The 19,256-nt window shown below is 31.1% G+C and overlaps 1 protein-coding gene across 10 annotated transcripts in view; it reads right to left on the bottom strand.

The window, feature by feature from the left end:
- LOC130904175 (dipeptidyl aminopeptidase-like protein 6) overlaps positions 1-19,256 on the bottom strand; it is a 214,741-nt gene that overhangs the window by 75,612 nt on the left and 119,873 nt on the right. For 8 of the 10 annotated variants that reach the window (XM_057816775.1, XM_057816780.1, XM_057816777.1 and 5 more), the window contains 3 exons: positions 10,989-11,159; positions 5,848-5,988; positions 2,338-2,412 (listed from right to left, as the gene is read on the bottom strand). In XM_057816775.1, the coding sequence (XP_057672758.1) occupies positions 2,338-2,412; positions 5,848-5,988; positions 10,989-11,159 (387 nt within the window). Of the gene's footprint in view, positions 1-2,337; positions 2,413-5,847; positions 5,989-10,988; positions 11,160-15,935; positions 16,364-19,256 lie in introns of those variants that run through there. The other 2 variants (XM_057816772.1, XM_057816773.1) reach the window with 1 other exon arrangement.

The raw sequence follows: 19,256 nt of genomic DNA, 5'->3' as shown, positions 1-19,256 counted from the left end.
AGGGCCCCACTAAATATGAGATATATACACAAAGTGAGTTTCGTTTAGTTATTCTACAATCTATAATTATTAAAGTAATTTTCTACATATCTTTCGAAATTTTTGAGGCAATTGTCATACCGTGTGACAAGTTTTTGAAAGCGTTATTCATAGAAGGTGTTTTCAACCATTTGAGAAAATATTCCCTCAGTTCGTGTTCACCACCAAGGAAAGATTTCAAGTGTAAGAAGAGATTAATGTCATCAGGAGCGAGGTCCCGGCTGTACGTCCTAGTTAAATTTACGTAGTTTTTTATCAGGTCTGAGGTCGGGCACAACAACTTTTGATAATGCTACTCAGTGCTTGTTCTGTTTTGCGCGAGACAATTTCTTAATAAACAGTAAATATTTTCATTAATTGTTTGGCCCTGTGTTAAGAAATCAATAAAAAAAAGCATTTTCTGCCTCAAAAAATGAACATGAGTTTTCCAGGTATCAAGATTTAGACTACGTTGGGGATGAAGTCTATCTCCATTTCATTGATTGTCGTTCAGTTTCTGGAGTGTCATAAGATACGTTTTATCTTCCGTTATTATCCAAGAAAGAAAATAATCCGTTGTTTGTTGTGTTGTTCAATAAGTTACAATTTTATGAATTAGTGAACGTTAGATTTATGGAAATCCCACAGGAAGAATTATTGTAAACTTCAGATTTATTTAATCTTCCATTCAATTGCTTTCCACATTGATCTTCATCGTGTAAATTAGAATCACTGATAATGAAAAAAAGCTATTTCTAAAAGCACTCCAAATATTATACATCAGTTTACAAAGGATTTTAAACTCAGCTTCATAGAATCTTTTCGCATTATCTTCCTGAACTTTTTGAGTAAGAGAGAAGCTACATTTAATCAGAAAAAATACGAATTAGTCGTACTCACCGATATATACTAAACAACAATTTGATCTGAAGCACCAAATTAACTTATAAAGGCTTATATTATGAAATACAGGGTGATGCATTAATAGGTATAAATATTTACAGTTTATAGTTAAGTCAATGGGATAAGCCGATCGTGCCTCACTTAAAACTACCAAATAATATTATACGTGCAGCATGGAGGTGGCATCTTGATGACCATGTTCTGTTGACAAACCAGTCACCAGTCGTATTCTGCTCCTCTTCAATCAGAGGAGTTGATTGTTGAGATAGATAGAAGGTTAACCTATTTATGCAATATCTTGTCTCAAGCAAGCTATTCTCATAGTTCGTGCAGGTTATTTGTGCAAGTACAAACCTCTAGCACACTAATTTTTAACGCAGCTTTCTGTCTGAGCATATTGAAACTACTGTATTTCTATGGCGTCGACGAAAAATCGACCGATCATATTATATCAGACCGAATACTTTGCCTTAGGAAACGGTAGTGTGCTCCTCAAATGAAAAAATTAATAATTCTGAGCGTAAAACAATATTTGGAACAAAGCAATTAATCAAGTATTACTCTGTACTGAGATAGGAGGTGTTTTAAGTCAAAATCTATACATTGTTTTTGCTTGTGAAAACGGTCTATGAGTTGTGTGATTCAACCTGGTCACATATTTATTTGACACTCTGTTAAGTTCGAAGAATTGTAGAAAAATATAGGTTAATTTATATATTTTGATTTGAAATACTTGAGTTTTATATTTTAGTGCTTTTGTTTAAATCTTTATATTTTGAGTACAAGATTTGGTTTGTGTAACATTAACACTTATTGATAAATCTCAGTATATAATTCCAGAGCAGTGTTAAACGCTCATGTAAACTTTTGTAATCATGTGAAATTATTGTGCCCACAACAACAAGGTATGTTAGGCTAAAATAAAAATAAAAACTATTCCTTCCTTTGTCAAAAAAGACTTAACCCAAAATTCAACTTCATTCATTGAAATTATGAAGTCACGAAGCGTTTTCATGTGAGTATTTTTCCATAATTCTTTCCTTAAGCATCCAAGGAACGCAATTCTAGCGAAAAGAATTGAATTCTTGGCAGAGAAAACGTTTAAATTCTTGATAAATGATTATTTCACGGCTCACCACGGTTTTTTGTAGAAAAATGCTAAGTCTGATCTTACATAACATTCGCTATAATATTCTAACTGAATCACAAAATAAATAGAAGGTATGGATAAAAAAACTGTATGAGATGTATTTCAATAACTTATCAGAGATATACATCAATCTGTTAAGTGGAATCTACTGTTGATCAGTAATAAAAATAAAAGGGGGAATCGGTAAGCTAACAAAAAGAAGAATCATTTATTTAAAATCTGATGCGAAACGATGAAATAAAATTGATTGAATGGCAGCTACTTACTGATTTGAGGTTATGTTGGAAGAGCACGTAGCTTAGATCTTTTGAGCATTGATACCCTTTGACGTTGAGCTGCCTCTGAAAATCAGAAATAAATAATATAAATCTTGATTTATATTATTTAGTAATTAGTAGGACGACTGTTTGGTAGAAGAATGATTATTCGAGGGAAGAGCTACTTAAGTTTGTAGTTTTGTCTATACACACTTTATCGGGATTTTCGCAAAACATGTGCTTGTCTCTGCCTCTTCTTCATTTGTTTGAAACCGCTTCCGACTAGTTGTTTTTTTGAGTTTGGTAACGGATATTATCGGAGAGAGAAAGATCAAGTGAATGTAGCGGATTACACTATTTGTATTCCAAAACACTGTAGCCATAACCTTATCGGCAGAAAAAAAATGATTGAATTGCCAAAGCAAGGTTTTCTATTGAATTTCGTTGTTTGGACTGTTTTTTCTTTTGTGGAGTGTAGTTGTGACATATTCACATGGATAACGTTTGAAATTTTAATGAACGCTAGTTTTAATCAGCTATAATTGCCCCACTTGCATATAGCTTTTTCATTTGCATCTTCCATGTAGTGTATTGTATACCTTTCCGACTGAAATAATTACTTCCTTAGCTATCTCACGTACTTTTATTAAACGTATTCTCTCTCTGTATTTACCAAACATCTAAAACGTTCTCTAGTTTTTAAACTAATGTGTCTGTTAGATTTCTGGGAAATTTTAACATATTATATCAGAGTTATGGTACAAACTAACATGAAAAATCCCTGTGGCGAAAGTTATGTCAGTGTTTGAAAATTCATTTTTTTGTCGAAGCTTCAACTTCGTATTTCTTCAACTATTTTTGATATGATACGATTTATAGACTAGTATAAATACAATAGTATTTATGTAGTCCCAATAGTAAATCGCTACTCGCTTAACAATAACGTAAGATTATGAAAATTTAAACAAATTGGAATCAATATTTTCATCAAATTAGATGTTTGTCGTAACTTTTGTGTAAGAATAACATAAGTAGTGCTAAAAATTGAAAAACATGTAGTCTTCAACTGAATAAGAACAATTTTTCAATAAAAATTTGTTTGAAAGCTCATAGAACCGACTCTGGGTCATATTTTTTACGTTCTTATCAGTTAGCAAATCTAGAAACTTCTTATACAGTGTAACGTGTTTGATGTAGCCTAAAAAAGGGTACAATGAGTCAACCCGCACCCCCGGTGGCGTAACTGTGAACATAACAATAAGTTGCCTTATCTCGTACAGCCCTATGAATATACAGGAGTGTTTTAAATATGTACCTACTTGACTTTTTTGCATTGTGAATAATTCGCAAAGCAGTTTTCTGAAGAGTTAAAACTCTTTGAACTCTGCTAGAATTGCGCCATCTATATTTTTCCAATGTTGTGAACATCTTCTTCATTAACGTCTTTATTCCTCTTTATTATCTGTGTTCTTATTGTAATTGTTATTGTCGCCTATTCTAAATTTTAATAAAATTTCAAAGTTCTAGAATGCTTCTTCTAGAGGTATCATGTTGTTTCTTTTACCTTACATTGTTACTTTTATTCTTGAATGTATATTCCATATGAAAATGTATTCCAGCATTTCGTGGTAGTTTTATTCAGCTCGAATGAGATAATCTGATCACTATCAGTTTCTGTTGTTAAAATTAGAATGGTTCTTCGAGGTGCATTCAGTTTCAAAAATATATACAATAAATCACGTTTCCAAAATTTTTTCCATGACATAAGAAATATTACATAAGAAGGAATAATATATCGCTTTGGTAATATCATACCATATTTCGAGCAGAATATGTTGATCATATTTACAAAAACACATTTTTCCTGAACAAACCGCTTAACATTTTTTTAAAAAAGTTTTGTTGAACGAAACAAAAAGATTCAAGTTCGAACAACGTTGAAATTATCATCATGATTATCGATTTTAATTGATTTTGTTACTACGAGGTTTGTGGAAAAGATTGATAGCCTAATAATTATGTTACAGTTAAAGCGAATCGATGGGGAAATCCTTTATCAAATCTTGTAATGATATATGGTCCTAATCAGTATTTTTATTCATTCAGTACCAACTGGTGAGGAAGCATACATATACTTTTTAGAATTAATGTGGTCTCTCGAAACATCGAGCAAAGAAAAAGCGATTCCTAGGTATATTTATTCTTAGAGATGATGCATATCCAGTAATATCCATTGATTCCAATTTTTCATGAAAATCCTCAAAATCAAAACTAAAACAAATTTCATATTTGTTGAAAAAATGAAGTTAAAAAGTTAAATCAGGGTATATTCATTGGCGCTCTGTCCTTCTATGGCTCTCAATTTTCTGAAAAGTAAAGTAGTGGTATTTCAGCTTTTTGAAGCCAATCGCTGAAACTCTGAGTTTGAAGGATTGAACAAACAGCAGAGTGCCGATCAACCCGCTTCGACTTTTGGTGATGAAGCACCATCTAGAATTATTATGTTTTGCTGGTTTTCCGTATTTAATCATGGTTGCTCTTGGCTATAGGATGTTTTCCGTGAAGGTCGTCCAAAATCGGCTATCGCACCAGAAAACAAGATCGTTATGTGACATACCGTGAGATTGAAGCATACCTGGGCATTAGTTTCATTCTCATATATTCAATATTGCATGAACATTTAGCTATAGAAAAGATTTTTTAGCGTTGGTTACCGCATAAATCGCGCAAAAAGTTCGTATCGATTGGTGCAAAGAATTGCTGAAACACGGATATATCCATATGAATCCATGAATCTGAAACTAAACTGTATAGGTCTTTCAAGATGAGCCAAATCCAACAAAAGCTGCTCACACACTAAGCACTTTGGAGCGAATGGTCGCCTGATTTTTCGGAATAACTGGACATGTTGCCACCGTACCATTGAAACAACGTAGAAAGTCAATTCTGAATAATACATCAGTATTTGTTTGCCAGGATTGTTCGAAGGGATCTGGGAAACCAAGACGCATGAAAATGCAAGCTCTCGCATATCAGATCAAACAAAAACGTTTTTGAAGACTCAAATCATCGAATTGATGGGTCATTCGCCGTACAGTCCTTGTTTGGCATCCAATGATATCTCAGATCAACAATAAATTGCGAGGTCAATGTTTTGGAACGTTCATTTCACATGTTTTTCAAGTATCTCAAATGGAATGGAAAAATGCTTCGAAAATTAATTCAAACTAAATGAAAATTGATCTCAATGGAGAATATTTTGAAAGAAAATAAAGCTATATTCAATTATGAATATTTGTTTTTATCTGTATATCTCAAAACTCAAGTAGAAACTCTCATAAGACTGTATAAAATTGTTGTTCCAGTATTCTAATTCTTCACAATACTAATAAGTCTTTCTAATTTAGTCAAATATTTCTTTTAACGAAAGAAGAAATTTTGATTATTTTCGGTTTTATTGGTTGATTAGTTGAATGAGGCTCAAGGCATCTTATCAAATAGTATTGAGTTTTTACTTACCAAAGTATTATTTGTAACTAAAATAGTAACGCTGAAATTTTTACTAGTATCTAAAATGGAAAGACTTCCGTCATCGGATTGGAAAACGAAGTGTTTGGAAGAAAGCCATGATGAAGGTAATCTTCGTGGCGTTAGATCACCCTACAAAGAAAATACGCTTATAGTGTCCTTTGTTGCATTAATTATGCTTATACATTTCACAATATTGCAAAATGCAAAGACTTCATATTAATATAGAAAATATTTCAAGATTTTCAATCGACTCGAAAAAGTTTTTATTATGAGCATTGAACTAATCTGCCAGAGGGTCAAATATATTTTGAAGTTATATTTTTGACGTAACTTATTGCCTTGCTTTATTCTCTCCATACTTCTAGCTGGCTAGTTGTTTATATACGTTTTTTGTTCTACTTATAATTGTATTTTCTTTTATACAGTGTCTATTTAAGTTGGAACCATATGGAAAACTTTTTTATTGGTGGTTTTATGACAAAAAGTTATTCATGATAAAAAGTTTTGCATGGTCCAAAAGTTAGAATGCAACCATCAGTTATCAATTTTTGAAAGCAATATACAAGGTTTGTCAAAGAATTTGAATTTTGGGCAAGAGTAAAGTATCTTTATTTTTCACAATTCAGAAAAATGATATGGAGTAAAGTTGTTTTGAATTGAAAGTTATTTTCAAATATGCAATTACAGCCATTTATTATGAAAATTCAGGTTTTCTGATTATTTACTAATCATTCCGTATTAATTATTCTGGGTGGATACAATTTATCTCTCTTGCCTGTTAACTTTTCTATTTATTACTGTTTTTGAACAATTTTATAATTTACATACGTAATGAATGCATAATAATTATTTATCGTAAAAATTGAAAAATCCATACAAAGAATATTTATTAAAAAGACACAAAAATAATTAAATTTTAATTCAATGTCCTAATATCCACCTTCTCTTAGTAAACATTTAATTGTTATTTTGTCAAACTCTTGTGTTATTTTCCGTATCATATTTGGAGTAATTTCTTGGCATTCTTCAACATTAATCCTCTCCAAAAGGACTACATCACATCATGCTCGTTGATAAACCTTCTTTTTTAAATAACCCCATAGAAAAAGTCAAGGGAAGTCAAATCAGCAGACCTAGGAGGCCAAAAAATATCTGAATACCTGTGAATTACCTTTCCATCAAACATATTTTCGAGTACTTTAACGTTTAATGTACTATGGATGGAAGCACCGTCTTGTTGGAACCAAATTGTCATACGTTTTTGTAACGGAAGGTCGTGCAAAAAGTCACTTGATTTTCTAATAATTGTAAGTATTGTGCGGCATTTGAGAAATGTCGAAAAAAAAAAGGTCCAACTAATTGCCTCATCGAAAAATATTATAGTTCTTGTAAAAAACGAGTCTTCATTCAACTTTTCTTGGATCAGAGCGCAAAATTCAAAACGAATATCGTAATCCCTTGGTAGTAATGTGTGTACAAAATGCGGTTTGTATGCATGATATTTATTACCTTTCAAAATATTTTAATAACTGTTTTAATAAAAACTAATAAAAAAGTTTTCCATATAGCTCCAACTTAAGTAGATACACTGTATATACAGAGACTCTGAAGCTTGTATAATAGTGTTTCATTAGTACAATTCTTGAAATTACAAATGTGTAGAAGCGACTTAAAATTATTAACTTGAGATTGCTCACGAAGGACATAAGTGTGAAAATAAAATGATTGATATTTTTTTTCTTATTTTTTGCATTTTCTATACATTCTTAGTATTGTTTTATTGAGTTAGATATTGATAAACAATGAAAATACTGTGTATATGTAATATATAAAATTATCAAAAAAAAAACGGTTTTTGAAAGGTACTATCTTTCAAAAATAAACACCTAAGATTCTGATTGTCTTCCATTTTCAGTAAAATCTTCACAACACATTACTTACACGTTTGTCAAACATAAACGTTCAAAATGGTTGACATTTTATTGAGAATCTCTAAACGCACGCGCAAATATATTGATAAGTGCTGAGGTCGGAAAACTTTCAGGCAACCCCCGTATATCAATATTATAAATTATGATTTTATTTATAATAATTCAATTTCCTATAACCATGTTCTGTAAATAAATTGGTTTGTTCACATGATTTATGTCAAATAGTGGGTATTCAATTCTGAATGTTGAATTTACTCCGAAAAGTTTTCGAATGTAAATCAGAAGTTGGGGATAGTAACGAATTTCTCAGATATTTCAGAGTTTATGGTTCCTATAGTATGTTACTTACCTTCAATCCGGTTTAGTCACAGAAACTTTGCCAGTTATTTATTTTAAGGGCGTAGGATTTGTCACTTGAGATTTATTGATAAATGTTAATGGGTCTTTTGAGTGAATTTAGTGGTTTAATTTTTTACTTGCATGCTAACGCTGTGGCTGCGGTTTATACCAAACACCTGGCATCACATAAAGTTTCATTATGTTCGTAGAATTGGAAAACTTTCCCCGAAGTTTGTAATATGAAACAATTTTTGTTAACAGAAATTGGCTTGAAAGACAAACAATTGAATTATATTCAACAGTCTTCCACAGCGTGTGGCAAATTTTTGATATAGCAACTACGAAACAATAAAAAGTGAAAGAATTCTTGACTACCAAAAGTCATGAGATATTTTTATTACTTCAGATGTTGAGAACACCGCTCGGTACCGCTACATCAGTAATTCTAAACATATAGTTACATTATATGTGCGTTTCGGTAACGAAATTATCGTCATCAGAATGAAGATATTGTAATGTTTTTCTTATTAATTTATACTATTCCTATCGATAAGGTGAAATTATATACACTGTCTTCTACTTATTTAATTTATTTGAAGACTAAAACTCGGCTTAATCAATTTATACAATAATTAATTATTTTCTAATACTTAACTAACTTATATAATTTATTCAAATTCACTGGTTGGTTTTCTATTTCGTTACATTTACTATGACTATTTATTATAAACTAAACTAACTCTGCTAAACAAGCTCGATTTTATATCAGAAACTACATATCTAGAATTCTAGATAGAAAGAAACAAAAACAAATAAACAAAGACCTTCCCAGAAATTAGTTCTAAAAATATAATAAACAACTCGCCGCTGTTTATCAAAGGCGCTTACAAACATCAAACGATTCGGCGTGTTCGACGAATTTTAGAGCTACATTCTAGCCAGACAGGACCGGTTTCATGGCCCATGTCGTGTACTTGTTCGTAACAATATAGTTATCGAATAGCGCTTCAAACAGTGTAAATATGCAAAAGTAAACTGATTTAAAGGGACAGCACACGCATACGATTATCGATTGCAAACAGCTAGGGCATTTAACTGTGAACAATCTTTGATCTGGGGCATAAGTATTAAACCAAGGTTGAATTTTAGACAGTTAAAACTTTTGAAGTTGGGTTTGATGCTAGGCGAGATCAATTATCAATACTGAATCAACAGTGTTAGTGCAGTGTGAACAGTGTGTTCAGTATGAATATTAAAAAAAGTTTCAGTAGTTGAGAGACGAATTATAGATTATTATTTAGCCTGAAAAATCTATATCAAATTTTAACTTTTTAAAGTTAGGGTTTCTGTGCTTGCTTCTTTTTAGTACGATATAAGGTCTAAGCAAGTAAATCACGTTGGTCTTCCTATTTTTAAATGACTATGGATGAATAATAGTCTTTTGCACATTATTTTTAGTTTGTTACATGGACTGCTACTCCTTCTGTTCTCTACAGCAAGAGAATCACGTCTAACGTTGGATTTCTCAAAACGCTTTTCTAAAAAAGAAAATTCTATCTTTCAATCAATGCATTCTTATTCTTTTTGCATTTGAATCACTGATAGAAAAAACATTACTTCTTGATGTAGGAATTACAAATCCATTCCATTTTCCAATTACTCGGCCAGAGTAGTAGTCCATGTAACTGTATTGTCAAAGAACGTACCAAATGAATTGTTTGTTACAATAATTGATAGAATATTGAAACAGAAGTACTGCTACGAGCTCGTCCATGACATGGATCGTGAATTCTGTTCCATTCGGGTCTAAAAATCTAAAACTTGGTGAATGCGCTGGGTGGGAAAATTCTCGAAAATCGTTGGATATTGGTTTTTTCCATTTTATATTGTTTTTAGAACCAATTTCTAGGACAGTCTTTCTATTCATTTGTTTGTTTTTTAATGTTCTAGAATTATTTAATAAATTCATTTCTGTTATAAATACGTGCTTGTTCAGCAGCGAGTCAGTATATAGTTGAATGTCATAAATAGTAAAAAGTAACGGGTAAATTTAGACAAATTTTATAAGTAGTGAACAGTTAATATAAATAGTGAGTAGCTATTATAAATAGTGTCTAGTGGAAGTGTGTAAATAAATTGAGTAAGTAACAGTGTGTCTCAATTCATCCCATCGTCAGAAAGAGTTTAAATAAATAAGAAAAATATTACAGTATTTTAGTTATCAGAACCTAGCGTGTGGTCTTTGTCTTAGTAAAAATATTACCGTAAACATAATTTGAATTGATTTGCAATAAAGTCTTTCACGGAATCAAACTAGAATTTCATCATGCATATGTACTTGTATAGAATTATATGTGTTTAAAAATATATTGACTTTTTAAGCAAACTAACAGTTTGTGTTATAATTGATTGAGTGACATACCAGTTATTTTTGTATTTGTAGTTTCGGAAACTTTCATTAAAACATATTCATAGTTATAATTGTTTACTTTTTTCGTCTATGTGAATTTACTGCAAAAATATATGTAGTTTAAGTTGCCTGGCTTCGTTTGAAGCTTTGGCTGCTTATAAATATAAATAAAATGAATTTTATATCTTGATTGCAGGTTATTTCTTCGTTATATTGAAAATGATGCATAAACCTGTTTGTTACTACGATATTACAATAAAAACGTTATTTGAGAATCAGAGAAAAATAGAAATAAATTTGTTTTCTTATTAATTTTGTTTGAAAAATTTCAGTTTTTAATAACTTTTATGATTTTTCTTGGCATTGAGGTACTTAACATGTTATTCAGTCATTAAAAACCTTCAAATTTTTCAAATAAAGTTTCTGAGTTATTGAATCTATTTTTTTACCTCTAACAGTTCTTCTAGCTGCATTCGTTGTCCATGCCAGTAGAGTAATTCGTCTACGTAACCCACAATAAAGATGGCGGCCACTATTCCAGAAATTACTAAACCGATTACTAGCAACGAAAATATGATGGACCACCAATTATGACCTTCATCTTCATGAAGTGCTAGCTCCTAGAATATTATAGTGATATTAGTATTTTGGATAGTTTTTAAGAATATCATTTTTCATACAATGAGAAACTAAAATTTGGAAACACGAATATTTAAAACAAAAGGAATTGATTCTTTTTACTTCACTTGATTTTGCTAAAAACGTGGTTGAGTGATTTTCACTATAATTAATCTATTGAATAGATGTTTTTCAACAGCTGGAACCCAATTTTGTTCCTCATACCGTTTTTAGATATTAATATGAAATTCTGTTAAGCTCAAACTTTTGATGAAATCGACTAAATCACATTATATCATTTCTAATAGGGAACTAATCTGTGTTTTAGTTTCTGAATACTATTTTTAGAATTTCAGAATACAGAGTTTATCCATGTATCAAATAAATATGTACAGGGTATCCAAAGTTGATATGTTTTGGACAAAATAGAAAATGTAAAATCCAGTCCAAATTGTACAATTTATTTCACATTTTATAGAAGATAGTAAAAGAAAGCCATAACTTTACAATTGCAGCGTTGATATATCAAAGAGGTCAAGTCCCAATTTTGATAATTTTCAGTTGTAATCATAGAAAGGAGACAAAAGCCATCAGGCACAACTTAAGAAAGGAGCCAACGGTGTATTTAGTACTTTTACTTTTCACATGGTGTTGGTTAAAAGTACCACGTCGGTATTTGGGTGCCAAGTGTCACGACGGGACTAGATGTATTCGAAACAAACAGCAACAAGTAGTTTAATTAAATACATTGGCTGTGTTGCTGCTATTATAAAAGGTACGGGGTCATAGGCTCAAAGAAAGCTAAACGTGTCTGGAAAAGAATATCAGACCCGCAAAAATAAGAAAATTCCTGCAAAATCTCAACCAAGTTAAGAGGTAAATTAATTCTGTTTTATCTTAATTAAATGCTGTAGGACCCATGTAAATGCAAGTTGGCCTGCAAAACTTTATCATTTGATATATTCTCTAAGTTTCACTGAACACCCCACAGCACTCAAGGAACCTTTTTGATGGGACTAATTCAAGTGGGACCAGTGAATAGACGTAGACAAGGACATGCTGCTCGTGATAGTTATAGACAGGCTACAATGCTACTGTTCCAAATGGTACTGAAAATCTCGTGAAAGTTTGTAAGAACAACTTCATGAATATTTTTGGAGTATCAAGAAAAAGACTTTTTACCATTATTAATAAAACGAAAAGGGTAAAACAACCTTTGTCGACAAGAGAACTTGTACTTGTGGTAGTTGGTTCAATGATAATGATATTTTAATTATAACAATATGTAAACTCTATTCCGCGGGATAAGTCTCACTATTGTTGGGTCAAATCTGTTTTTAAGTCCGGATTTAAATATTTTTCGTTCACTTAAAGCATTTAAAGATCGGCACCCAGAAAGTCTTGTAACGTATCGGTTTTACCGTCACATGTTTTTAAAATATTTTCCAAATCTTTCATTTAAGCCGCCACATACAGACAGCAATGGCAGGAGCTGCACCATAGAAAAGTTGACACTTCTATTTCTGCTATGAAAGCAGACCTTTCACATTCTCAAGAATCTGACAGTACAACTATTACTATTAGTATAGATTTGCAAGTTATCATGTTACAACTTCTGTGTAAATTTTGCGAATACTAAAAAATTTTATTTGTGCCTTTGGCATGAGGGATGGATTTGTCGGACGGGGGGGTAATGAGATATCCTTATATTTATTAAGGGTCTTAAATATGGACATTATTAATAAAAAACATTTGATGATTTGAGGTGACAACTGTGCTGTTCAGAACAAAAACCGTATGATGATTTTTGTTTAGTTTTTCCTAGTAAGCTGTGGTCTATTTGAAACAATAGAGCACAAGTACTTTAGTTAGTGGGCACAGTTTTCTGTGACCGCGACTTTGCTTTAATGGAAAAGCGCAAAAGGAAAGACAAGGCAATGGTACTTGATGACCTGAACGACTTTTTAATGTCTAGTACCCACACAGGTAGGTTTGAGGTACTTGAAATGTATAACCGATTCTTTAGTGTCTGCTGCAGACACCATTATTAACATGAAAAACTTAAACATCAGTAAGGTTGTATATCTTGAGTTAGATAAAAATAACCCTGGTGTCCTCTTTATCAAATAAACTCATAGTGAACTAGCATTGTGGACACTGACTGTAATATTTAAGAAAGGCAAACAGTCTACTAATTTTATTCGTGTTAATCAATGTAAACTCAATGTTTACAAACTTTGATATTTCAACGCTTCACAATTGATAGTGATTTTTCAGTACTGTACTAAATAATTTATTTAAAAACATGAAGGTGTTATTTTCTATTCATCTCAAATATTTATTTTCATATTTCATTTTATTTTAATTTAGAAGTAAAGGATCATTTTATTTGATAAAAAATTGAAAAGTTATTCAAATCTCTTTGTATTTCCCAGGTACACTGGAAGACATATCGAATTGAGATCACGAAAAAATTTGTAGAATGATAATCTTTTCGAATGAATAAATCTATAAATACTTGGTTGCTAAATGTCAAAATTGGTATACATTGCCTTCAAATTATTCTGGTAAACATACGGCGTATTTAAAATATACAAATTCACATATCAATAAATGAAAGAATTGAATGAGAGTATAAATAAAAGTTGTCATACATTGAAAAAGTGGCACAAATAATCCAAGGTTACTTAACATTGTATATGTTACGGAGAAACACCAAAATCTGGAGAATGTTGACTTTTACCGTTGAATGTCAACATTCACACAGTCACATGATGTACGTCCGAAATATTGGCTAAATATCATTTTGTCGATGTACACCGGTAAATGTTGACAATCACCACATGCACTAATGGCGTATGCTGAACATGTCCGAGATCTATATTTTTTTCTCCGCAATTCAGTAGCGATAAATTTTTTCGCCCTCTCTTTCTGAGAGAACTCTAAGCAAACAGTACATTCAAAATGAGTAAAGAAAATAATAGTAATGAAAAACTAAACAATTGACATTTTGAACTACATAAGAACACTTGCTTTCACAACTGCATCCATTTATGGAACACTTCCTTTTACAATGAGTGTGTATAGCCTTACCCACCGCTTCTCGAATTGGCTACAGCTGCTTCTCTCAACTAAATTTTTTGAAAATTAATCTTATCTATGGAAAGTAACTTTTCATTACATATAAAGAACTGTTGCTTGTTGCTTGTGTGTCCTTCAATAGTTTCCATTGGAATATTGTTTTTCGGATGACTACTACTCAATTTTTACCAGTTTATCCAGGCTGTTTCAATTTCAAAAATACTGAAAATTTCTTCTAGCTGCTCTTCAGTTTCGATATTTGCGATTTGTTCGCTAAGTAAAAACAGGCAAAAACGATTCTATGCCTCTTGTCGCTTCAATGCTAGACATAGCTTAACAAGGATTTTGGCATATTCCTTCGTGGTATACAGTTAGTATATTCTGTATATCCTGGCTGGCCCTTTCAATTGAGCCTTGTGTTTGACTGTGACGATGAACTAATTCAACATTGATTGAATTAATTACTGAATTTCCTACCATTACCTGATTGATAGATTGCTGGAGCACCAATGTTAAAAATATTGGAAGAACGTGATGCGCTATTTTTTCCGCCCTGTTAGTTTTCAATGTTTGTAGCTAGACAAACTTAGTTAAATGATGTTGATACACAATTGTGATTCAATATTCGCCATCTCTGTTTGACTGCAGATCTATAAGATCAACTTGATATCTTGAGTTTAACTCATAACTCATTGGTTTTACAACAATACCTTTCTAAAACTCACTGTGTTTCATTTGACAATGTTTGTCTGTATTTAAATACAACATTACAATTTTATATATTTTTGTATTCACTGTACAGTTTAGAGAGTCTTTTAGAATACTTTTCTTTAGAAAAATAATTGTCTCCTCGTTTACCTACAATTAATTCAAGAAAAAGATCATTGTTGATCTCATTATCAAACCTTACATAAGACTGACAAAGCTGACTGACTCCAAGAAAAACAAAGGAAATCATCCTGTCGGCTCTTCTCTTTTCGACCTCCACCAGAGTATATCTGTGATTGTTAACGTACAACGGTGAGGGTCCGAATAAACAAGAGTGTGAGGAAATATTCGATCTTTCACCGACCTATTTGATGTTTGATAACATTTACATTCATTTTTGTCTTTCACGGTAAAATATACACACTCTATTAAATGGAAACATTGGTGTAAATTGAGCCGGATATTGGATTGAAGATTCGTTCAGAATGTTTTTATCCATGGAGTCAAACAAAGTGTACTAAATCCAAGTATAATAGTTATATCTTGTAATTAACTGTTATTATAATGTAAAGAAGAATCCTCTAATAGTATAAGAATTCTTCTGGATATTTTTCGTAAGATCTACGTTTGCAATAAAATATTAATTAAATGGATGCAGATTATATCTGCTATTCACGTTAATCAAATTGAGAAGCTTATTTTCTTCAGGAATTATGAATTTTTGCGAATATAATCTTCAATAACTAATTTATTTCGTAGTTCCTTTATTTTTTACCAATTACACTTAAAAAAAACCACTAATTTATAGTTTTATAAATTTTGCTCATTATTATAACTTATTTGACATCTACAATTATTTTCCACAAATTTCAAGGTTAAAATTAGGAGGTAATGTTATACAACGAAGCAGAATGAACCTAAACAAAAAATTCCTTTCATATCAGTTTAAAATCAAGTTAATTTAATAATAGAACAGAAAACTCACTCACTTTAATGCATCTACCTTCATGGAGTAGTCCGCAAAACTTACACATCTGCTTTTTCAGTTTCATGACAGTTTTTGATTCTTCATGATCGGATTTTCTGATAAATTCGTCTGTATTTTCTAAAAGTTCAATCGACTCGCTCTCGCTAGGTCTTTTTAATTCTGATTCTGAGCATTTGGTTCGAAGAGACATTATCAATGAATTTTTTTTGTGGATTAGTCAACAATTGAGTTTCTAGCTTGCACTGTGTTATATTTCAACCGCTTTAACAACATTAAATGATCCATTAATCGGAAAACGGTCCATAAAAACACACTGCTACATTCAACATCGGCAAGTTAAAGCTAAACATTAACTGACGCGATTATACATCTTAAGTTCATAACAAATCAGATAGTTAATTTTATACTGGCCAAAAAATAGCAACACGCTTTATAGTGTGGGATCTTGGATGAAATATATGATATATAATAGTGCCAATACTACATCAACGAAATGCAATTGAAATGATTTCTTCTGTTTCTACAATACTTAATTAACATCTAATTAGTCTTTTATATATTGTATTTATATAGACAGAATGCAAGTTCCTTTAGAAATATATTCTCTGAGAAAGATAATATTGAAGCTGTTAAGTACTAGTGACTAACCGCAATATAATCAGTAGATGGGTCTTCCGTCACTAATTCACTCGCTTACCAGTCTTACCCATACTGCTAGTTAAATCAATTTCCACCTGCAGTTTTTTTGTTGTCCTCACGTCTCTCCGCATCATGAAATTTCTCTTAGATATATAATTCAATTTGGAAGTTTACCACAATGTTTATAAAGTAGGTGTAAATGAAACTTTATGAAGACAGTAGTCATGTTGCGTATTAAAACTTCTGGAAAATGAAATTATTTTCAATTGTTAATTTTTATCTTGGAATCATGTTATTGACGCGTTATCTTCGAAACCATCGGCAAAAAAAAACGAATTACTGAAAAAGTCGCGCCAGATATTTGCAAATTGAATTATAGAAGATGCGCTAGTACATTGCGCTCACTTTGATAAAAGAACAAAAAGGTTCCTAAGTAAATAATTGAAATTAATTAATGAATTATTCCAATTGAACGTATCCAGTTGTATTGTTTTTTTGAAATGTATAGTTACAGTTTTGGTAAATTTTTCTGAATTAGTACCACAAACTATAAACTTGCAAATCTGCGATGTACAACAATTGAAATTACTTTAAGTTCAATCGCTATAAGAAAATAAAAATGCGCTCTTCATTCGTTACCTTTTTAGTTTTAAACTTACTCACTATAAAATTATATAATCGCAACCAAGAACATCTACAAATCTGGATAAATACCCATTTTAAATGAGGTATTTGATACTTCTCGTAAAACAGAGATGATGATGGAAATAACGTTGTAATAGATACATAGAGATCGATAGAGATTATCATTTTACTCGTACAAAGGCCAGAAGCTATAAAATATTGAGAAGGTAATTCACAACTTTAGCTAATTTGATGATGTAAATGTTTGGTCTAAAGCAAGTTATATAGGCTAAAAGTTGCAGTCATATTTACTCCGTATTTTATACCTCGATAATATAGTTTTAGAGTTTTGAAACTGCATAGTCGGATTTGGGATATTATTCAAATCCTATATATTGGGCAAGATATTCAGACAAAAGCAAATGTTTATGTAACAAACAATACGAGGAAATTATTATTCTTCGTTCATCATCTGCGATCAGTTTATATAATTCTAATATGTCATTTAAAAAGTGCTAACCACATATTATGACAACCGGCATAGTCAAAGTGTTTCTCAACTTAATCCAGAAACCTGTACTTCACACGGTGACTGTTGAGGGCTTTTAACCTCAAGAAGCATTGCTTAGTTAATGAGTTCGCTTCTATGATTTTCACTTTATTTAACCATAACAACATTGATTTGAATATTAGAAACTCAGCCTAACGGTTTCTACCCTCACCACATAATTGGGACTTTAAAGAGGCAACCTTTTAAAAAGATTAATCTGAAATTGTTAAAGTAAATCAGCATATCGTAAATAAAATTATAAAGTTCCATGCAAGCATTCCAAGAAAGAAGTTTAGACCAACAGGATATTTATAATAGCACCTGTAGATTGAAGAATTTTGGTTACTGTTCTTTTCGACATATTTAGAAATAAATACAAAGATGGGGAAGTGACACCTACACATGAGTATTTTAAGTTTTTTTACTACCTAAGGTTCGTTATTATATATATAATTAGAGTTTTTGTTCACTTCAAATCTTATCGAGTTGGAATAGGATTCTAATGTTTTCAATATACGACTATCGGAGTATTGCTTAATATTACTATATCCATCGGGGTATAGAAACTTCTTGCTGAAACGATCATTCAGTTTAATATACATAGATGAGTGATCGTATAGATTTTGATATATATATATATATATATATATATATATATATATATATATATATATATTATATATATATATATATATAATATCCAGTTTTAGGTTAAACTTTCAATAAACCCATTGGTCGTAAAAGGTGAGTCCAAGTATAGTGAGTTGGCGTTATAAAATATGGTCACGGCGATGTGCTTTAGTTTATATAGATTTTCATAAAAATGTTCCCACTGTTCTAGTTCAATACCATTTTTTAGAGTAATGTTCTTAAAGGTTTTCAGATATTTCCAAAAATAAGCCTGGTTGATGGTGTTACTTAGTTTATTCAATATATCTTTATAATTTGCAATTTCCTTATTAGAGATTATTTTTTATAGTTCTTTTTAGCTTGTAACTACTATGTTTTGAGGTTATGGCCACATTGTTTTGGGATTTCAACTGTGTAGTATTTTTGATTATTTGGTAAAAGGGAAAAGATAACTGACCACTATTAAGCTGATTCACTGACACGTCGAATTTAGTTCAGAATCATCGCATTTGAAGAAAAAGAAAACTCGTTTTATCGTTTATTGCCTCATACCAACTTTCCAAAATATTCTTTGGATGGTATGAAAAAATTGAGAACTTGCTGGAGTAAGTGTATAGTATTCGGAGAAGAAAAATAGATTATTTAATCATAGAGAAGTACCTTTTCAATTGAGAAGTCACTCTTCTACTTTGTTCCAAAGTGCTATGCTTTATTGCGTAAAACTTACTTAAAGAATGTGAATATTTTCAAGTTCCTTAAAAGTATAAAATTATTACAATATTTATGAATTATGAAACAAACTAAATTTTATTTTATTAAAGCGCATGCTATTAAATCAAATAAGACCTATTCAATTTTTTGAGAAAGAATCTTAGAGGC

The sequence above is a fragment of the Diorhabda carinulata genome, chromosome 2 (assembly GCF_026250575.1).
Source record: "Diorhabda carinulata isolate Delta chromosome 2, icDioCari1.1, whole genome shotgun sequence".
Classification (NCBI taxonomy): domain Eukaryota; kingdom Metazoa; phylum Arthropoda; class Insecta; order Coleoptera; family Chrysomelidae; genus Diorhabda; species Diorhabda carinulata.
Note: the sequence above shows the minus strand (reverse complement) of the source record. Positions and strands in the feature narration are given on the sequence as shown.